This window comes from Diospyros lotus, chromosome 5, assembly GCF_014633365.1.
Source record: "Diospyros lotus cultivar Yz01 chromosome 5, ASM1463336v1, whole genome shotgun sequence".
NCBI lineage: Eukaryota > Viridiplantae > Streptophyta > Magnoliopsida > Ericales > Ebenaceae > Diospyros > Diospyros lotus.
The window spans coordinates 13628030-13652149 of record NC_068342.1 but is presented as its reverse complement, the minus strand read 5'-3'; the positions used below and the strand labels follow the sequence as shown (position 1 = coordinate 13652149).

Genomic DNA, 24120 nt, shown 5'->3' with positions numbered 1-24120 from the left:
TATAATTATTTATACATAAGATAATTACAAAATACATAAAATTTTATGTTTGTGTGAATGATAAAGAGAAAAAATATAATTATATTGTGATGAATATATAAATATATCTTTTTTATTAAAAATAAATATTATAATATTATAATTTTTAGTTTGATTTTCATTTTATAACTTAAAAAATGGAACAAAACTATAAAATAATTTTTTAAAAATAGCAAGCCACACTATGCTATTAAAGTTTCAACATGTTACAAGCCAAAAATTTTAGAAGTTATAAAATGGGTTTAATTTGGTCTAGATGATTTTGTATAGTATATTTTTAGTTTATAGTTGTATTTAAAAAAATATATTTGTGTATATTTATATATATGTAAACTTCTTGTGTAATATATATTTAGTTTGTGTATATTTATATTTAGATAGAACTTATATTTAGATAGAATTTATATTTTTAGTAAATGGAGTGGTAAATGACGAACAGAGAGGAAAAGTCGCCAACGAGAACAAGTAGACCCAAAGAGAGAGAGAGAGAAAAGAAGATGGAAGCATCGGCGTCTACTAGAATGGCAGAAGGTGTAATACCCCATATTTGTATGAGCTTGCCATGTAATTTCAATGAGTTTAAAATACTGAAAAATTGGATTGATAGCAGTTATAAGTACTGAATTGGTTGCAAGGAATGTCTCGGGGTGAAATTGTCTAAGAAAAATTATATAGTCTTGATGAGCGTTCCGATAAAAGATTTATGGTATCGAATGAAATCGAATCGAGAATAGTTTTCGATACAACTAAAATGTAACTGCCATTAAGGCTACAAAACCGAATCGTCATAGAAGACTTTCGAAAAATCAACGGAACCCTAGGGGGGCTTTGGTTTTGCGTAAGGATGAACCCTTCAGTGGTTTCCAGATGAATCAATGGCCTGGTGAGGACACTGGGGAAAAATCATCTTTTTTAATTAAGCTTCAAGTTATTAATTCTGTGTTTTCGATATCGTAATGCCAATTAAGTCAATGTTTAAGGATATTATTGCAATTAGAGAATTATTCTAATAAATTTAGGGTTAAAAATCATATTTAAATATATAATTTTCTAATTTTTATAATATAATATATAATTATATATATATTTGTATGTGTGTGCGCGCATGAGTAATGACAGCCATGCCATAGCCCATACCCTGCAAGCTTTAGCCATGCGCCATGCCCTGTAATTTGAGAAATATTTAGTTTGGATTTATTGAGGAAAATTAGGAAGAAATAGAAAGAAAATTAAAGAAAATACCAAAAATTATGAAAAATTAGGTTTTAATATTTATTTAAATAATTATGATAATTATGATGCTTTAAGACTTAAGTTGAAGTGACTTGTCAAATTTTGAGGTTGGCACGCAAATCGAGGCGATGTATAAGGCAAGGCACGGATATTGAGGTAGCTCGATAAACTTGAGAAAGTAAGTGGTACCTCCCAATTAAAGTTAGTTTTATGAAAAATGCTTGGTTTGTAAGTGATTTATGTTTCTCAAAAATGTTTTCATCATATTGACATACTCTGATATGTACTCATCACATAGACTGCATACATGACATGACTATGAAATGCATAAATATACGTTGATATAATTGATCACTCGCATTGAGGCCGTATGGAATACGAACTAGCACCGTTACTTTACCAAGGGTGTCCCCAGACACCCCAACTTCGAAAGATGTGGCCGTAAGAACGATAAGTAGCATGAGGGGTGCAGTTGACACCTACGATGAAAGATATTGCATACACACATAATATAGCATTATGTACCCTTATTTAGATGATTCATCATCTAACTTAGGTTTCGCCCCTGGAATATTCAAACATTTCAGATGGAGATTGTAGCAGAAACGAAGATAATTGAGGCATAAAATGACACTTAGCAGAGTGCATGAAGAATGAAATGTATGTTATGTAGCCCATGTATTTAAGTTCTGCTACTTTAAATTCTGAACGTTTTGAGAAATGTTGATGTATATCCTTATGGTCAATAAAGATGTAAGAATTAATTTATGATCAATGTTAAGATATTAGGTTTCGATCATTGCTTCCGCATTTGATGTGTATAATGATTCTCTTTCGAGATAAAGAAATGAGAATTCTTGGACGATTTCGAGGAATGATATGGTTTAGCATTAGTTTAAAAGAAAAAAAAAATTTATTGTCTCAGAATTGTCCCAAGTTATAACACGCCCGAAAAGCGGAGCGTTACAGAAGGCAAACGACGATAGAGGCTGCAACAAAGGCAAACGACAATCGGAAATGTTGATGGCAATAGCTTCAACGGCGGTGAACTGCAACTGCGTCGATGGCGAACGGCGACAAGAATGAGAAGAGAGAGAGAGAAAGAATGAGATGAAGATGGTGGCAGCTAGAACAACAGAGGCGAATGTTGATGGAAGCTGCAACAGAGACAAACGACGGCTATATCGATGGCGAGAACAGAGAGAGAGAGAGAGAGAGAGATGGAGGTGTTGGCAACGTCTAGAACAACGGCAAAGGCAACTGCGTCGGTGGCGAACGATGACAATTGCAACGGTGGCAAGAACAGGGAGAGAGAGAAAGAGAGGAAAGAGAAAGAGAGAGAGAAAGAAAGAATGTATGAGGAAGAAACATGATAAAGTAGATAGCAAATTGAGGGTATTCAATTTGACTATAAATTTGTAATTGAAGCAAAGGATAAATTTCTAGTTAGGGCAGAGTTTTCACTGTGCAAGTAGCATTTTCCATTCTGTTGAGTGTTAGTTTGCCAAAAATGCATAATCTTCTCTCTCTCTCTCTCTCTATATATATATATTATTAAGTAAACAGGACATTTGTCGTTACTTTTGTTAAAACATATTATGTTAATAGGATTTGAACTTATAATTAATTTATAAATATTTTATTTTTTTATTTTAAGTGTATAAAATGAATTTTTATTTAGAATCCTTTATTTTTTGACATGTATGTGCATATGCAAATGAAAGTGAGTAATTTCAGTTATTGAAAATATTTTTTAACCTTTTAACTTTAGTATTTTATTAATGGTTGGAATGTTTCATTAGAAAATAAGAAATTTATTTTTAATTTTTTTTACTTTCTATTATGGATTGAGAAATATATATATATAAATGAATAAGTGTTGTTTTAAATATGTTTAATTCTAAGTTTAATTTTAATTTTTTTTATGAGTATTCAGATTATTATTTAATTTTATTATCATCATTATTTATTATTGACTATTGACATCACAAACTATGCTAGTTGATTTAACATTGTAGCATTATTTTGGGTGTTTGTGACTGCACAACATTATTTTGATTGGAATAAAATTGATGTTGTTAATAGAATTAATATGTCATTTGATGACATTAAGAATGTATATATTATAATGATTAATATGGTTTTAAATTTATAGTAAAATAACCAAGATGGATCTCAAATTTCTTAAAAAGGGGGCAAAAAAATGGGAGGACAGGAGACGCAAGATGGGAGAAGCTGAAGAAGATGCTGGAAAGAGAAAGAGACGCCATAATAAATGTCAAAACCTCAAAAGATGCCGAAAAGAGAGGGAGAGAAAGAAAGGCACCACAGAAAAGAGAGAGAGAGAGATGGAGGCACCACAAAAGACCCGACTAGGTGACACCGATCAAAGCTGGGAGGCCAAGAGATGCGGTTGTCTGTCACAACATGCAGGACAACAAGAAGAGACTAGGAAGCTGGAGACGCACGGTCATCTATCAGTCTTAGGCGGTCATGCTGCTCCCGCAAGACGACAAGAGAAGAGAAAGAGATAAAGAGAGGAGTGCAATTTTGTGCACCCCATTTAACGGTGGGTAACTTTACCCATCGTTAAATTAAACAGACGGAGAAGGGGGGGGAGTGAGGTAAATGAAATTGCACGCGACCCAATGTAAGTTGACCCATTTCTTCTCCTCTCACTCTTCCAGAGTCTCCCTCCATTCTTTCCGACGACCCCTCCTCCAGCAGCGGTGTCTCTCCACCTTCGGCTTGTCGTCCGCCTCCCGCCATCGTTGGAGAACGGCCCTTCACCTCCCTCCTTACTCTGCTTCACAAGTACCAAACAAATATATATCTTCTTCTTAATAGTTCCAATCCACTACCTCATCTTCATCTTCTTTCTTCTTCCAAAGCTCCCTTCTTCTGCCATGGTCTCTGCCTTGTTCTTCGCACACACCATCCAGGGTCTGAGACCCCTCAACAAGCCCACCTACTCCTGTATCTTCCAAAGTAATAAAAAAATTTCTTAAAAAATACCTATATTTCCTTAACTCTATTAGCAAAGAATTTATTCTTCGGCATGGGTATATATTATTATTATTAAAAATACCTATATTTAATATCATATTTGGCCGTGAAGTAATTTTATGCAAATATAAATATTTTTTTAAGTAATTTTTTATTATTAAAAGTAATATACGTGTTCTATTTTTTATTCATCTGTTTAAATTTTTTTTATTATATAACAATGTTATAAGATATCACTATAATACGTGAAAAAAAAGAGAGAATATACTTTGACTGTAATAAATGTTGAAAATATAATTTTTATCTCTCCATTACAATTTATCTTACAAAAGATTAAAATAACATCATATCCTGTAATAATATTAAATTATATAATATTTATCATATATTATTACATATAATGTTTAATATTTACCCAACAATATTTTTCAGCAAAAAAGGTTTTACTTGAGTTTTATGGTGTCGAAATGATGATATACAGTTTTATGAAATTGTTTAGTTTAAGGACTAAAAAGATTTTAAGATGTAAACAAATCATAATTTATGATACGCTGCTGTTGAAATAACACCGCGTAAAACTGTATACAATTATTTGGACACTGTTCAAATTACACCGCGTAAAACTGTATGTCACTATTTCACGCAGGAAAGAGAGAGGACGCCGGAGGTGGAGGGGACGCCCAAGGACCACGGTCGCTGTTGGAGGGGACGCCGGAGGACTGCGGTCGCTGCTGGAGGGGACGCCGGAAGGAGTAGAGGGCCGTTGTTGTACGCCGAAGAGAGAGGAGGGTCGCTGTAGGCGGATGACATGTCGGAGAGAGAGATAGGACATCGGAGGTGGAGGGGACGCCGCGACCGCTGTTGGAGGGGACGTTGCGGCCGCTGCTGGAGGGGACGGAGAGGGAGGGAGAGAGAGAGAGAGTGGAGAGTTGCTGCTGGACGGACGCGGAAAGTGGAAGGCCGTTGCTGGAGAGAGAGAGCTGCTGCCTGCTGGAAACAGAGTGAGTGAGAGAGTGAGAGAGAAAGAGAGAGCTGAGTGAGAGAAGAAGTGTTTGGGCGGGCTGCTACATTGGTCTGCGTAAAATTAATTAAATAATTTTTTTTCAATTTTCCAATAACTCTGTTCACTGCCTTCAAGCTAACGGTGGATGACGGTGTGTAAACTTACCTCAGTTAAATGGGGTGCACAAAATCGCACTCTAAAGAGAGGGATCTAATTGCTGACTAAGGAGTCCTATCGTCGACTATGCCATTGTCACCGACCTGCTTGCCTCTGCCTTGCGACATTAAATGTTTGAGGTTTGAGTTTGACACTCTGACTTTTGACTATTTCAGTGACTTGACACTTGACTGCATGAGAAAGAGATAGGAGTAGATAAATGAAAATGAAATTCTATTCACAGCCCACCTTATTACTTTTCACAATTATTCTAATCAAAATTTTTTACTATCTTTTAAAAATTCTATTTTACCCTCTACAGTCAGACCATATTTCTTCCCTTTTACTCCCCCACAACCACAATCACTCGCAGCTATCCATCTACTCCATCTCTTTGTCTCTCTCATTACACCCATCTCTCCATCTCTCTCGAATATACACAAATATATCACACCCATCTCTCCATCTCTCCATCTCTCGAATATACACAAATATATCACACCCATCTCTCCATCTCTCCATCTCTCTCGAATATACACAAATATATCACACCCATCTCTCCATCTCTCTCTCCCCCAAATACACACATATATATATATATACACACACACATTCACACACATATATATATATACACACACGCGGGCATGGTCACGGCCATGTAACACTTCCTCAATTGTTGGCAGTCGGGGAACACCAGTTTTTTTATTTTAATTAAAAAAATTTATTATAATAAAATAAAATTAAAAATAAAAATATACAAATAAATAATTTTTTTAAATATATGTATTTTAAATAATTATAAATTAACTAATTTTAAATCATCGTGAGTTGAATTTTTGATACTTAAAAAAATTTAAAATTAGTTAATTTATTTTATTAAATTACTTAAAGATACATATATTTAAAAAGAATTTATTTATTTGTATTATTTTATTTTTTATTTTATTAAAATATTTTTTTAATTAAAATAATAAAAAAAATGTTCCCGACCCATGGGGGTCGGGGAACACAAGGGTTCCTTGACTGTTGGCAATCGAGAACCAGGGTTCCATGGTCGCAACCATGTGTTTTCATGTGTGTATATATATATATATATCTGTGTGTGTATTCGGGAAACTCACATAGAGACGGAGAGATGCGTATGAGAAAGGGAGAAAGAGATGGATGCAATGAGAGAGATAGAGCAGATGGGTGGCTGCAACTGTGGAGAGTAAAAGAGAAGGAAGATAGTTGTGGTTGTGGCCAGTGAAGTGTAAAATAAGATTTTTGAAAGATGCGGGAAAATTTTGGCAAGAGTGATTGCGAAGAGTAATAATATAGGCTGGTAATAGAATTTTCCTAAATGAAAAGGAAGATGGAATGGCCTCTTGTGGGCTGCCACAGTTCCTACGTTTTTTTCCTTGAATAGCAAGAAATCATTAAATCGTTGGAACAGTTGAAGGAAAATTGATAAAAGGCCTTAGGCCTCGCCATGACGTATCCTCGTCCACATCTCTGTTATAGCTTCTCTCTATCTCTAAACGGTATTTATCGACAGAACATCGGCGATATGGCGTCAGACTCGGACAATTGGAACCTGCTATGTTGCTTCAAATTATTAAATGAAAATTTATTTTATTTCAATATCATGGTTAGTTTTTAATAACATATGTTTTGATTATTTTTTTATAGGTAATAATATCAACTTATATCTCAATTTCACCATAAGTGCAATTAAAAAAGCGTAGTACTCAAGTGGTACAATTCTTATTTCCTTAACACTTTTTATAATTCTTTTTATTTTAACAAAAATAATATTAAGGACTTTAAATTAATTATTATTTGAATAAAAATGTCTACTATAAAGTATAAATCTGAATTTAATAAACTTAAGAAAAAATAAAAGTGGAAGAACTAATTCAATCCTACAAATACGCACTCGATAGATTTGTTATTAATACTAAATACTAGAAAAATCAAATGAATGTTTAAATGAAAAATTAGTTAAAAATTGTGAAGAAATTTTTGAATATAAAAGTTCAAATTCACCAAAAAAGTAGTAAAGAATGTGATAAAAATTTAGAAAAAAATGTTCTAATCAACAAGAATAAGAATGTTAATGATGAAGATGAAACAATTATTAAAAATATTTGTAAACCAACACAATAGAAAAATTTAGAATCAAAATTAATTGATTCATTAGTTGAGAAATGTTCAATTAAACACACGAGATAAAAATTTTAGACACTTTTCGACAATTCATTATATTCGAAATTTATCAAATGAAAAAAAATATAATAGAAAATGACTAGTATATTCAAAACAATTAGATAAAATATTTATTATTGTTGTAAATTATTTAATTTAAAATCAAATACAATTCAAATAACAAATGAAAGGTGTGAAAATTGAAAAAATCTTAGTGACAACCTAAAAATTCATGAAACAATTAATGAACATATTATAAATATGAACATTTGGGTTGATACTGATATGAGATTGTTTCAAAATAAAATAATTGGTCAACATTTACAAGAGAAAATAAATAAAGAGAAAGAGTATTGGAAGAATATACTAGTAAGAATTATTGCTATTGTAAAAAATATTTCAAAAAATAATTTGGCATTTCATTGTACAAATGAGAAGATTTATCAAAATAATAATGAATTTTTTTTGAGCTCAATTGAAATGATTGTTGAATTTGATCTAATAATACAAGAACACCTTAGACGTATTCCAAATGGATAGATTCATACGCATTATCTTGGTTATAATATACAAAACGAGTTGATAAATATTTTAGCATTATAAATAAGAAATATTATTATGAAAAAAATCAAAGAATCAAAATATTTTTCAATTATATTTCATTGTACCCCATATGCAAGTAGTAAAAATATTTTTTTTGATATTAAGATATATAGATATTTCAACAAGTCTGATAAAATAGAAGAGTGTATTATAGATTTTTTAAAAATTGATGATACCTCTGATCAAGGTGTTTTTAATGCACTCACAAATAAAATAACACATCTTAAAATTGATATAAATAATGTGAGAAGGTAATGATATAATAATGTGTCTAATATGAAAGCTAAACATCAAGGTGTGCGAAAAAAATTATTAAATATAAATTCTAGAGTATTTTATACACCATGTGGTTGTCACAATTTTAATTTAGTTTTTGTGATATTGCTAATTCATGTGCTAATACTATAACATTTTTTGAAGTCACACAAATGCATATACTCATCATTTTTTTCATCTATAAAAAAATGAAAAAATTTACAAGATTATTTTTTTAATTTGAGACTTAAGCCATTATTATAAACACATTAGAAAAGTCATATTGAAAGTGTTAAAACAATCAAATTTCAAACTCCACAAATAAAAGATGTTTTATATCAATTAGAAGAAACTAGTGAGGATTCTTAAACAAAAAATGGAACTATTTCTTTAGCAATATACTAGTTCTTCACCTGTACAATGCACGAAAAATGGATTCACAAACGGAGACATAAAAAATATATAAACTTTTAATAAATATTGGAAACACCACAATTTAATTTTATTAGATTGTAAATTATATCACAAGAAATAAAATTTATGATAAAATTAAATATTATAAATTCTGGAAAACTTATTTGAATACATCGTTTGTGGTTGAGTTTGTTTGTTCTCCTTTCCTTATCACATATAGTATCTTTAAACCATTCTGACTTGTAACTCTTAACACAGCTACGTATAGCTGACCATGATTGAATACTAGTTTTTTTAAATAAAGTCCATACATGTGACAATGATTGCATTTTTACACATAACAGTGAGTAAAAAAAACTTACCTCATGATCTATTAAAACCATTTCCACGAAGTTAATATGAGACTTATCTTATCTTCGAACCTTGGCAGATCCCACTTGCGTACCACACGTACTTTGATTGCCCAGTTAGCTCAAGTAGAATCCACAGACTTCAACATTTGAAACAAAGGGCCATTTCAAGACCAAACACAACATCAAATTAGGTGATATGAAATAGGACTGAATAGTGTGCTTATCTCAGAACGTGGGGCTTTTTATCCCAACTAATTAATAATGGTAGTGAATAATTAATGTAACTACATAGAAGTTGCCCCCAACTGATTATCCCAAAGCGTGTGACTGTTAGGAAGTGTGAAGATTACATTGAAAACTAAACCAATAAAAAACAAAAGAAGAGCAAAAAAATCGTGTCTAATTTTAAATGATGTCTCATTTTAATAACGGTAAAAATTTAAAATATTAATTGTATGATTAATAATGGTAGTGAATAATTAATGTAACTGTATAGAAGCTGCCCCTAATTGATTATCTCGAAACGCGTGGCTGTTAAGAAGTGTGAAGGTCACATTGAAAAGTAAACCAATAAAAAATCAAAGAAGAGCAAAAAAATTGTGTCTACCTTTAAATGACGTCTTATCTTAAATAATAACAACAAAAATTTAAAATATTAATTGTCTTATTATTCCAGCTGATTAATAATGGTAGTGAATAATTAATGTAACTACATAGAAGCTGCCCCCAGCTGATTATCTCAAAAAAATCGTGTCTACCTTTTAAATGAAGTTTCATTTTAAATAATAATAATAATAATAGAAATTTAAAATATTAATTGTCTAATTAATATTGATAGTGAATAATTAATGTAACTGCATAGAAGCTGCATGCAGCTGATTATCCCAAAACGTGTGACTGCTAGAAAGTGTGAAGGTCACATTGAAAACTAAACCAATAAAAAACCAAAGAAGAGTAAAAAAATCGTGTCTACCTTTAAATGATTTCTCATCTTAAATAATAACAGCAAAAATTTAAAATATTAATTGTTTGATTATCTCAGCTGATTAATAACGATAGTGAATAATTAATGTAACTGCATAGAAGCTACCCCTAGTTAATTATCCCAAAAAAATTGTGTCTACCTTTTAAATGAAGTCCCATTTTAAATAATAACAACATAAATTTCAAATATTAATTGTTAAAACACATTTTATAGTGGAAGGAATATTACTTCCTAAAAAAGATAGAAAAAATGAAGGATAATTTTAGGCGAGAAATTTTTGTACAAGAACTCTGCCACTTTAATATATACTAAACCAATAAAAAAATAATAAGAAGTGTGAAGGTCACATTGAAAACTAAACTAATAAAAGAAGAGCAAAAAAATCGTGTCTATTTTTAAATGATGTCTCATTTTAATAACAATAAAAATTTAAATATTAATTGTCTGATTAATAATGATAGTGAATAATAAATGTAATTGCATAGAAGCTATCCCCAATTGATTATCCCAAAACGTGTGACTACTAGGAAGTATGAAGAAGGTCACATTGAAAACTAAACCAACAAAAAGTCAAAGAAAGCAAAAAAATCGTGTTTATCTTTAAATGACGTCCCATCTTAAATAATAACAACAGAAATTTAAAATATTAATTGTCTGATTATCCCAACTGATTAATAATGATAGTGAATAATTAATGTAACTACATAGAAGCTGTCCCCAACTGATTATCCCAAAAAATTCACGTCTACCTTTTAAATGAAGTCTCATTTTAAATAATAATAATAAAAATTTGAAATATTAATTATCTGATTAATAATGGTAGTGAATAATTAATGTAACTACATAAAAGCTACCTACAGTTGATTATTCCAAAACGTGTGACTGCTAGGAAGTATGAAAGTCACATTGAAAACTAAACCAATAAAAAATAAAAAAAGAGCAAAAAAATTGTGTCTACCTTTAAATGATGTCCCATCTTAAATAATAACGGCAGAAATTTAAAATATTAAAAAACTGATTATCCCAGCTGATTAATAATGTTAGTGAATAATTAATGTAACTATATAGAACTTGCCCCCAGCTGATTATCCCCAAAAAATTGTGTCTACCTTTTAAATGAAGTCTCATTTTAAATAATACAGCAAAAATTTTAAATATTAATTGTTAAAACACGTTTTCCAGTGAAAGGAATATTACTTCTTGAAAAAGATAAAAAAAAAAATGAAGGTTGATTTTAGGCAAGAAAAATTTTTACAAGAACTCTGCTACTTTAATATATACTAAACCAATAAAAAAATAATAAGGAGTGTGAAGATCACATTGAAAACTAAACCAATAAAAAAAATAAAAGAAAGAGCAAAAAAATTGTGTTTATTTTTAAATGATGTCTCATTTTAATTTTAACGACCCGTTAGTGGGCCTAGACGTTATGGGTATTTTATTTTTTAGCATTGAAATTTTGCCCTATTAGAATAAATGTGAAAAATATTTTTATGAGATAAATTTATGTAAGTAAATTTTGTGGATAAATTATAAGTGTATTATTATATGTGGGAAGCTAAAATAAGTTCATCTCTAATGAATTGGAGTTTTGAAATTGGGTTAAGCCCAAGTGCAAGTTATGTGGTATTTTATTTAAGTAAATGAAATGGATTGGGTTTCCCATTGGGCCATTATGATTGGGCTAGTGAGTGGGCTTGAGCCCATGTATTTAAGTGAGTTGAATTGAATAAATGGGAAAAGAAATGAGAAAATGCAAATGTCCAAAAGGGGCATGAGGATATTTTGTGTGTGTTTGTGATGTGGAGGGTATTATGGTAAAAGCAAATGGGAGAGTGGTTGGCAGACCATTCCCTCCCCCTCACCTCTCCATGCCTTGTTTATTTTTCAATTCTCAATCTCTCTCTCTCGTTTCCCTTTCTTTCTCTTTCTTCTTCTCATTTTTCTTCTTCCTTCTTCTTCATTGATGTCCATTAAAGCTTGAAGTGAAGGTTACAGCTCGGTGTATTCTTCTTCTTGGATTTTCTTCAACAAATGCAAGTTCTTCTTGCACTCTTATTTTGTTTTTTGCAAGCTTTCCTTATTTTCCATTGTGATGTTGAAATATTTCATGGTTCTTGGTCCTCTCATTGATAAAAATTATTTTTGGTATTGATTATATATTTTCTTCAAATCGTATGTTATGTCAAAGCTTGTGTTGGGTCTTTGTGTTAGTCTTATTGGGCTTGTTCACCCCATTTTTCATTCAAGGAATGGCATTTGTGGGTTAGGAAACTAGTGGTAATTATTTTGGGGTGTTTTGGGGTCATTTCGTGTGTTTGTGTGCATTGAGTCGACTATTTTTGGGGTCTAGTCGACTCAATAGAAGCCTGTTTTCTTAGATTTTGGTGCAAGCCCTCGGCCTAGTCGACTAAGCATTTCCTTAGTTAACTAAGCTTTAGTCGACTATTCCTTTCCCAAAAGTCGACTATTCACAATTTTTTTTTTCAATACTGTGCATGTTGTGCTATTTTGACCATAACTTTTGATGTAGAACTCGGAATTGCGATCCGTTTGAAGCATCATAAACTAGACTTCAATAGATTTGATTTGATATATAATATCATATACTTTGATTACGATTTGATTTGGTTAAGGCTTTCCTTAATCCAAATTAAGCATGATTGTTAATCTAAGTTGCTATTAATTGCTTCCTCTAGCATCATTCAACCCTCCAAAATGCTAGGATGTGATTGAAGATATGTATATGTGCATGCATAGGCTCATGAGTGAATATGTTATTGAAATATTTAAATGTGCATGATGTGTACATTTCTATAATGGAGTATGTATGTTATACTTATGTGAGATTCCGTGAGCATTGTATGACATTATGATTTGTGTCCCTATTACTATTATTTTGGCGCGGCGACTATGTTCTGAAAATGGAAAAAGAAAATGATATTCTAAAGAGTGTCTGACGTGGGTAAGGTGGTCATAAACCCGGTAGGCGATGCTTAAGCCAATGAGTGACAAATTGATTATATATATATATGTGTGTGTGTGTATGCATTCATGCATGTGAATAAAGGGCTTGAAAGTCAATGTGATCCATGTATATGGAAGGTTGTGTGGGCCAATTCGATGTATGGAGATTTATGTATTCATGATAAATGAACGATACATAAAATGTGTAATGGCAATGGCATGGGAATAATTTTAATGATAGGACCTAATGGGAAATGCTACTCGTATTTGGAAAGTCGGGTCTATTCCACTTTGATTTATCCATGCCTTAACTCTAGTGCTCCATTTGTTGTAATACATGCTTGCTTATGGAATGATATTATTAATGAGAATTGAAGAACGAGTTTAAATTGTATTGGAGAGTCAGGTGTATTCTATTTTGTTATCCATCCCTTCATTTTTGTTTTCGTTATATATATATGTATACTTGCCGAGCCTTATGGCTCACTTTGAAATATGGATCTGATAGAACATAAGAAAGTGGATTTCTTTGAGAATGTTGTTGTCCAGTCTAGAAGGCATGAATCCAATGAGTGTCTAGATGTTGGGTAATGAATTTCTTTAGCTATGGGTTATTCATACATTCATATATCGTTCTATGGATACTTCCATTTGCTATATACTTGCTGAGCCTCGTGGCTCACGTTGTTTCTTTTGTCATTCCAGGTAAATGAAGATAGATATTGTTGGGCGAGTTCTGGTTAGATGTGTACACAGATGTCCCAACCTAAAAAATTCATGGGTGTATGTTGAGGACAAAAAATAGAAGGTTTATTTTATTTTTAAAGCCTTAATGCCTTTTTATTTTGAAAATGTATGGGGGTAAGCCCGGGATTGTGATGTAATGAATGTTATATAATTATTTTGGCTCCTATTATTAGTAAGCAAATTCAGAAAAGCAATCCCTTTGAAAATTTTGAGTACTTGTACCCATCTTTAATGGACTTTTCTTGGATTTCCTGTACTAGCGGGAAAATCCAGGAACATGCCCTGACATTAATAATAACAGAAATTTAAAATATTAATTGTCTAATTAATAATGGTAATGAATAATTAATGTAATTGCATAGAAGCTGTCCCAGCTGATTATTCCAAAATGTGTAATTGTTAGGAAGTATGAAGGTCACATTGAAAACTAAACTAATAAAAAACCAAAGAAGAGCAAAAAAAATCGTGTCTACCTTTAAATGACGTCCCATTTTAAATAATAACAGCAGAAATTTGAAGTATTAATTGTATAATTATCTTAACTGATTAATAATGGTTGTGAGTAATTAATGTAATTGCATAGAAGTTACTCCCAGCTGATTATCCTAAAAAAATAGTGCCTACCTTTTAAATGAAGTCCCATTTTAAATAATAACAATAGAAATTTCAAATATTAATTGTTAGAACATGTTTTCTAGTGGAAAGAATATTACTTCTTGAAAAAGATAAAAAAAAAAAAAAATGAAGGCTGATTTTAGGTGTTTTTTTTTTTTTGCAGGAACTCTGCTACTTTAATATATATTAAGAGGAGATTGAAAATTTAGAATTTCTATTAAGCATGATTATTTGGTATGATTTATTGTTTGCTATTAATACGGTTAGTAAATATTTACAATTAAAAGATATAAACATTATCATTGCAATATATCACTTGAAAGGTCTTTTTCTTTTTTTTTTAAAACTATAGAAAAATGAATTTAAATTTTCTATGATTTCTACTAAAATATTGCAAAGCAAATGAATATATAATTAAAGTTTTGTGAAAAACATACAACAAGAAGAAAGAAATAATTTGATGAGAGTGAAGTGATGAGATAAAATTATTTATTGAAGAATATTTTAGAATTAATTATTTTACATATTTTATTGATCATGTTATTTTCTCTCTTCAAATTAAGTCTGAACAATTTAAAATATACAAAGATAATTTTGATTTTCTTTATAATATAGAAAAAATTGTTTAAATCTTGAAATTTTTCTAAAACATGGCGTACTTTTTGATATTGATGGTTTTGATTTATTTTTAAAATTAAAAATTTTAAAATAAAATTATAATCATAAAAATAAAGCACTACTTACGATAATAAATTTTATAAAAAAAATATTTTTTTAAATACATGAATAAATTATAAAATACTATTAATCATTCATATTATTATAAATTTAGCAAAACAAGTTTTTTAAAATTAAAATTAATAAAATATTATTTACGTTCATGTGAGAAAAAAATTAAATAATTTAACTATATTATCAATTAAAAAATATTCACTTTTTAAATTTGAATACAAAAATTTTATTACTAATTTTGAATTTCAAAAAATAAGAAAAATAAAATTTGAACATTTTTATTTATTTATTTATATTATTAAAAAATTATTAAAATAATTATCGCATAAGACCCAACCTGCTATTTATTCTTGAGCCCGCCCCTAAACATAATGAGTGTCCAAAGTGTAATTTACTGTTTATTGTTATTAAAATTGGTATACATTAAAGTTTTATTGTTCTTAGAGTTGAAATATTTGTAGAAAATATTTTTAATATTTTTTTAAAAAACAACTAAAATTGAACCGCGTAAAACATTTCATTCTAAAATTTGTAATTGAATATTTTAAACGTAAAACCAATCAGTATTAACTTTGTAAATTGCAATTAGCCGTTGCGTCTAGAATCTTCAGTCTCTTTCTTCACTTTCCTTCTGTTCGCGTCTGGAAGTCTCTCCCTCGCACAGAGGATCAAACTCATTGGTAATTTGTTCTGAACTTGGCGAAATTTTCACTTGATTTCATGAATTTATACTTATTTCAATCCTTTTTGCTTGCTACTTCCTCTTTATAAACCTTTTTCTTTCTTCAGCTTCCATCTATGTTTCTGTAGAGAGAGTTTCAATATTCTCTGTAGACGAGGGTCTGCGTTCCTATGATAATCGGATTGCAAAGAGAGAATTAGGGTTTTCACTCATTTGTGCATTGACACAATAAAAATCACGACTACTTGTATGTGCAATCTTTATATGCATATTCAGTGTGCTTGTTCTTCTTTCTCTTAATATCTATTTCTTAGTTTGCGAGCACCATGTCCAAGCTATTTGGAGGGAGAAATCCATTTGACGACCCGTTCTTCACTCGCCCGTTTGGCGCCATGTTTGGCACCCACACTCAATCCGGGCATCGATCAAGGGAAGTAACGATTGAAGAAGTGGACTCTGATGGCAACCCCTTGAACCATTCTGAGCCAAGCAAAGAACTAGCTGCCAAGAACGCAAATATTGACGATCCCATAGAGAACCAAAATGGTAAAGAAAGTTCTATTGGGTGCCATTCCCCAATTAATTAGGGTGTCTATTTTTGCTTATAATTTTAATTTTTGTTGTTTATTTGTTAGGGAAAAAGAGTTTAAGCTTCCAGAGAGTTTCATATGGGGGTTTAAATGGCATGTATTACACTGCTTCTGTCACTAAAAAGACAGGTGATGATGGGGTAAGTAGATATTTTCTGAAGCGGTAAGTCGGGTTAGCAATGATTTTTTTTTTTTTTTTTCCGATTCTTAAATCTGGCTTTGCTTGTTAAATAGGTGTTCCTGATGGAGATCAAAGAAGAAGATAAGACAGTGGGCCAAACACTGGATACAGTTTCTAGGGGGATCCATGATAAGGCATACCGCATGTCTTTTTTTGAAACAACTGCAAAGTTTTTTTTTTTTGGGCATGGATATTTGGTCCAATTTTGGACCGAAAATCATTATTATTATTATTATTCTTTGGTTGCTATGGCTATTGATGTAATTATTGAAAACAATTTAAACAAGAAAGCCCAAAACTCATGGTTCCCACTGTTGTATGAAACACTTGGGTGCTTAACAACAAGAGTTACAAGGATCTATTCTCATCATATATGTGTTTTTGGATCCCAGTAAAGTGCCTTAAACTAAAATTGTTAAAGTTGGGAAAATTAGAATTTTTACTTGCCCATTTAATGTTGTGTAACATTTATTAAGAAGTAAAGAGGTGTGGGAAAGAGCACTTCCTGCATGGTGGGTGGTTAAGTTCGTTGATGTAATTCTATTGAGAGATTGATGGTTGTCTTGCTTTTGTAGGGGCATTCAGTCACGAAAAAGTGGACTTTAGATGGTAATTTGGATGCAGTGCAGACTTTGCACAACTTGAATGAAGGTTTGTGCCTGAGATTATGAAGGATTTCTATTGAATGACTGGGTGAGGGGAATAACTGATTTTTTTTTTCAATCTTAGATGAACTTGTGGGGTTTGAAGAGACCTGGAAATCTAGCAGTCATAATTTACCTCCTGACTGGAACACTGGGTTCAGTTTGCTTGATTATGCAGGTAACAGTTCTTCTCTTATCGGTTTTTATGGGAAATGATTGCTGCCATACATACATAATCGTTTCTCTCTCTCTTTCTCTCTCTCTCTGCATGTTTAGATTCTAGGGTTCTGAATCCGATTTTCATCTGTGGCATATGTCTGAGTTATGCATATTACTGCTATGTGCTGATGGTTTTCTTAGTTCATGATAATTTTTTTAGTTAGTTCAGTATCAGCTAAGGTCTTCCCAGGGGTGAAACGAATTGGCCATGACAGTGAAGTCCATGTGGCATATGTTTATGGCCTGGTATCTGAACAAAACAGAACACACAGGGGGTGCCATTGCCAATGAAAACTGGCCCACAAGAGAGGCCAAACCCAGAAAATCTGAAGGCCTAAATATGGCAGGGGCTGTAAACTTAAAAGAGATAAAAAAAATACCCAACATTTCCATAGCAGCAACTGCCTTCAAAATCACCCTGTTAGCAATCCATCTTCAACCCATTGACCTCGGCATGGAGGGAGGCGCCCAATCAACTGAAAACTTGCTAGGACTGTTGTAGTAACAACAACATATCTAGCCTTTATCCCACTATGTGGGGTCGGCTACATAAATTCTAGACTTCCATATATTTATGTCTTTTGTCATATTTTCATTTAGGCCCATACACTTCATATCAAACTTTAATCTCTCATAAAGTCTTCTTGGGTCTATCTCTACCTCTTTTTTTGACTAATTATTCCATTTCATCAACTCTCCTCACAGGAGCGTCTCTTGGTCTCTTTTTCACATGACCAAACCATCTTAATCTAATCTCTCTCATATTTTCCTCGATTGGCACTACTTCTACCTTATTACGAATAACCTCATTTCTAATTTTATCTTTTCTTGTATGGCTGCACATCCATCTTAGCATCCTCATTTTTGCTACGCTCGTCTTTTGCTCATGTTGGTATTTGACTGCCCAACATTCTGAGCTATATAACAAGACTGGTCTTATGGGATTTTATCATCACATAACACCCACGATGCATTTCTTCATTTTAGCCAACCTGCCTTAATTCTATGCGTGACATCCTCATGAATTTCTTCATTTTTTTGAATCACTAATCCCAAATATCGAAAATGGTATTTTCTTTGTAAGATTTGGTTTTTCAATTTTATTATAACATCTTCCACTTTTGCATTCTTATTAAATTTATATTCTATATATTCTATTTTTCTTTTACTTAATTTAAATCCCTTTGGCTGTGTTCTCTTTACTTTTTAATTTTCAGTTTTGAATTTTGAATTCATTTTTAGTTTTCTGTTTTGCTAGTCTGTTTTTAGAAAATTAAAAACACGTTCTTTTTGTCCTTTTGAAAAACTATTTTTCAAAATAGAAAATTAGAAAACACATTCTCTTTGAAATTTTGAAAATAATTTTTTAATGATATTTTATTTAATAAATTTGATTATTCAATAAATTAGAAATATTTAATATTAATATATTATTAAAAAAATATATACATTTTAAAGTTAATGAATTTTGTAATATTTTTTCCCATTACAATAATAAAATATAAATAAATAAATAAATGCGTTTTGAGTTTAGAGTTTGTTTTGGATGAAAACACTCAAAATAACTTTTTGTTGTTTTGAGTTTTCTTTACTAATTTTTTTTTTCAAAAATGCATTTTTAAAAACAGTAAAGAGAACGAGTTCTCATTATTTTAGAAAATCAAAAACTAAAAATGATTTGAAAACAACATAAAGAACGCAACCTTAGATTCTAAATTGTTTCTCCCCCGATGCATTTCTCTATTTTCTTTGCTAGGACTGTTGTAGTAATATAGGAAAAAATGATAGAATACAATTGAGGAAAGACGATATGCAAAATAAGAAGAGGAATGTGTTAGGCAAGGCGTTTTTAGGAAAATATCTTTAGGATAGTAATTTCCTCACTAAGTGCAATGGTTTATGGAAATTCTAATTCTAGGATACAATGTCTAACTTAAGAAATCAAAATTGCACTTTTTGATTTCTTCTACCACCAAGAACTCAAACCCAACAATTGAGAGTAATAGAGAGTAAATATAGAGATGGCTGATAGCAAAAGAATGAAGAAGTGTTGATATTTTCACACACTTTACACCCCAAATGTCCAAACTATTTACAGACAACAAAAGGGCGCTTACCAATAGGCACATAAACAAAAGAACACAACCTATTGAAAGATTATGTCTTTTGAGAATAGACTTATCCTTTGGAAAGGTTACAATACTTCAAATTAAAGACATGATTTTAAAATTTAAAAACCATATTAAACTATTGCAAATTTGGGACATTATAATTCAAACGTTCGGATTGGGAGTTGCCTTTCTGTAGTGAGAGTTGACTTCCAGTGTGTAGTTGACTCCAGTATGCAGGAGTCGACTCCCAAAGAGGCAAGAGTCGACTTCAGCATAGCTTTTGTCGACCTAGCCGAGAGCATTTTATGTAGAGTTGATCTAACCAAGAACCATTCTTAGACAGTTGATTCTTATTCAATGACGGTCGACTTTCATAAAAACCACTTCAAAAATCACAAAAACTACCAATATTATTATTATTAGATAATATTAATATGTATTTATATATAGCAAGGACCCCATGTGCGAAGCTGAAAGAGGAGACCTGTGGTTAACTTAGGCCTCATCAGGACAGCAAACAATGATTCTGAGGACCTGAGGTGCTCTGGCCAATGGATGCTTAAAAGGAGGGGGGAACAGGGCAGAGACTGTAGGTGCTATCTGATGTGAGGGGCGCTGGCATCCAATGCCATGAGAGAGGCAGAAAATCGCTTGCTTGCCTAAGGGTGGAAATCTCTACTCGTGAGAAACCTTTGCGGCCCATTTGGTACACAAATTAGCTGACATGGTAATACCTCCCTTGGAAAAGAAAGTGAGGTGAGATTACCCAAGCCATGACTTAGTTAATACCATGGAAGTGGGAAATAATCCCACCTCCCCCACGGGATAAATTAATCCCCCATCGATGGGATTAATTTTCTTACATCTTAGACCATTTTGTCCCTAAGATTAAAGCTCTTCTCTCAGCCATTTCTTCCCTTTTTCCTCTCTCTCTCTCAACAATTCTTCTGTGTCTTATCTCCCATTCGGTTGTTGGTGATTCGTCCACCTCTACATGGCGAACTAATACTTAGCCATGGGAGTCAAATCTCCCAAATCTGGGAGCGTCTCCCATGGTGGACAGTTGTCTGCTATGGCGTCCACTGCCAACATCTCTCTCTCTCTTTCTCTCTCTCTATATTTTGCTGGAACTGACAGAAGCTCCAGCCATGTCGATTAGAGCTAACACTATTTATTGATAAAAGACATATGCATGATATTATTTTGATAAAAATACTATTTATTGTATTTAACTAATAAAAATATAAAATATGAAAAGTAAAAAAACACACAATATGTTAAATTTGGTGGGGCTGTAATAGAAGAACAGAGGATAAAGTAGTGTAGGAACTCAAAGTAGAAATTTTATCAAACACTTGGAAGGCAGAAAATATGATATGCTGTAACTAAATTGCTTTATTAGATACAGGCCTTTAAATACCCATGACCAGTAACAGAATTGCAGAAAATTAATGACCCAACATCCCACTAATCATATCCTACAAGACTTCCAAAATACCAGTGACAAACTAAACGTACTTTGACTAAAAAGATTTAGGTAGTGTTTGTTAGCCAAGATATGGCTGCTGAAAAAAGTGAGATCTGAAAAATATTCCAGACAAAAGTGTTTTCTATTGTGTTTGTTAAATTTATCTGGCAACACTTCAAAAAGAAGTCACCTGATTTCTTATTTGAAATTATTCAGATAAATTTATCTTGGACTTTACAAATAAGAAAAAACGACCTATATGTTCCCCAATGCATTTCAAAAAATTTAACAAACAATTAGATAAAAAATTTGGAATGTTTTTCAGCCTTATCTTGATCATTCCATATCTTGCTTCAGAAAACATTCCAACATTATCTTGCTCATTTTAACAAACACTATCTTAACAAATTCAGCAGTAAATAACAAGTCAATAATGGGAGATAATCTGAAATTATTTCTACATTAACTTTAACACTCCCCCTTAATGTAGAAATCTTCAACACCTAACAACTCTCTTAAGTATATGAATTTCTCCAGTGGAAATGGCTTGGTGAACAGATCAACAATTTGAAGTGATGGCGTCTCTATGTTTCGACTGTGATAAACCAAATTCTGTGGCATTACATTGTTGATTGATTATCACAGTAAATGGTAGTTGCCTCCACTTGGGTTTGCTTCACATCATCTAAGATTCTTCATAACCGAACTGCTTGACATGCTGCTGTAGTGACAGCCATATATTCAGCTTCTGAAGAGGTCAAGGCAGTAGATGGCTGTTTCTTTGAGCTCAAACAAATAGCTCCAGTACCCAAATTTAAAAAAAAAAAATAAAGTCTGTTGTGCTCTTCCGGTCATTGATAGAACCTACGCAATCACTATAAGAGAAACCACACAACTTAAAATTGTTAAGTGTGTTTATACCAGATTCCAATTGAGCCTGTTCCCTTCAAGTATCTCAAGATTCTTTTCACAGCCCCCAAGTGATGTTTGCTTGGACTTTGCATAAACCTGGACAAGATACTTGTTGCTTGCAAAATATCCAGTCTACTATTTGTGAGATAGAGTAGACTTCCAATCAAACTAAGATAAAACTGAAGATCAATTTTTTCTCCCCTATCATCCGAACTAAAATTTTTGGTTAGTGCATATGGGAGTTTTCACAGCATTGCACTCTTGCAAGTTAAACCTTTTAGGATCATTGACATATTTTTCTTGAGAAATAAAATTCCCAAATCTCATTGCTTCACTACCAGTCCCAAGAGAAATTCATCATGCCCAAATCAGTCATCCCAAACTCATTTACCATCACACTCCTAAACTCATTCAACAGAGCATCACTATTGCTTGTATAAATCAAGTCATCAATAAACGATGAGAATCTCATCTGTACCTCTAGTTTTTTTGTACAAGGTTGGCTCGCTTGGACTTCTATGGAACTCATTTTTGCTGAAATGCCCATCATTTTAAGCCATAAAGTGCTTTCTTCAAACGATACACCTTTTCATGCCTACAATCTCATAGCCTTTTGACTGATGCACATACACTTTTTCCTGCAAAACACCATTTAAAAAGGATGACTTTACATCAAATTGATAAATTCTCGAACTATAATGAGTAGCAATAGCTAAATCAGTTCGTATAGTGTCAAACCTTGCCACAAGAGAGAAAGTCTCTTCAAAGTCTATACCTTCTCGCTGCATGTACCCTCATGCAACCAGCCTTGCTTTGTATTTTTGGATTGACCCATCAGCCTGAAATTTGACTTTGTAGATCCACTTCAGTCCAACCACCTCCTCCCCATTCAGTAGATCAACTAGCTCCCATGACTTGTTTCTTTCGAGAGTTTTCATTTTCTCATCCGTTGCAGCACACCATTCCTTGGATTTGATAGTTTCTTCAAAGCTGATAGGTTCCTCAACTTGGGCAAATTGACATTGTTTTGTGCTTGCATAAATTTCTTGCAAGGATCTCCATTTTTTAGGTGGAGACTGATGAAGAAGAGCATTGTGAGGTTGAGTTTGAGGTAGTAGTTGTCGGAAATCAGAGAGAGAATTAGGAGCAGTTGGGTGTAGTAGAGTATTATTTACAGTTATGATGAAGTAGTGACGTAGTGGAGTAGTAGAATGTATTTTTCAATAGTGGTAACCGCTGTAAAAAAACTGTTAGATAGCTTCATATATATATATATATATATTAAGTTATGCCACAGTATGAGATTATCAAGCAAATATTGGAAGTTTCTCTCAATTTCTCCCTACTGATTCTCTACTTCCCCCTTGTGTTTTTCCTTTATGATTTGTATATGGCTAACACACAAAAATATATGAATACTTTGGTGTGTTCTTGGAGATCTCTTTTTTGGAACCTTGACAGGGCAATTGAATAATCCTTCATTCCCATTGCCTTTATCTTTATGGGACGTTTAGTATAGGAGAAGGTTTTAGATTTTTGAGATTCATGATTCCTGAGAATGCTTTGGAGAATTTTTGATTTTCAGAATTTATGCAATTCTATATTTGGTTATTTTTAAACATTCTTAGGAATGTTGGATATTCTTTTTTGAAAATTTTACATTCTTATACTTGGTTTAAATGCAACATTTTTGGGAATCTATGTTATTTTTCTAAAATTACTCTTATTTAATTTTTTATTTAAAAATAATAAATTCCTTAATCCTCTTAGTATATAAAATATTGGGACTCATAACCTCTTTAGGAAGTCAAAAAAGTCATTTTTTTACACATTATATATATATGTTTGTGTATATACATATAATATATATACATAATATATATGTTTGTATGAATATTTACTTTAATTATTTCTAAAGAATTTTATATACAAAGCATTCCTATACAAAGCATTCAGTTGTTGTTACTAATAGAGCTTAGGACACATGAAGGTCAATATATGTGAAAATGCAAGTA

General features: G+C 31.8%; 1 protein-coding gene across 3 annotated transcripts in view; it reads left to right on the top strand.

Moving 5' to 3' along the window:
* The first annotated feature begins 15878 nt into the window (after window positions 1-15878).
* Window positions 15879-24120, top strand: part of LOC127802301 (uncharacterized) — a 36696-nt gene continuing 28454 nt past the window's right edge. For 2 of the 3 annotated variants that reach the window (XM_052338017.1, XM_052338020.1), the window contains exons 1-7: window positions 15895-15978; window positions 16088-16181; window positions 16295-16526; window positions 16616-16710; window positions 16805-16885; window positions 17327-17402; window positions 17481-17573. In XM_052338017.1, the coding sequence (XP_052193977.1) occupies window positions 16307-16526; window positions 16616-16710; window positions 16805-16885; window positions 17327-17402; window positions 17481-17573 (565 nt within the window). In that variant the 5' untranslated portion in view covers window positions 15895-15978; window positions 16088-16181; window positions 16295-16306. Of the gene's footprint in view, window positions 15979-16087; window positions 16182-16294; window positions 16527-16615; window positions 16711-16804; window positions 16886-17326; window positions 17403-17480; window positions 17574-24120 lie in introns of all 3 variants that reach the window. The other variant, XM_052338018.1, reaches the window with a different exon arrangement.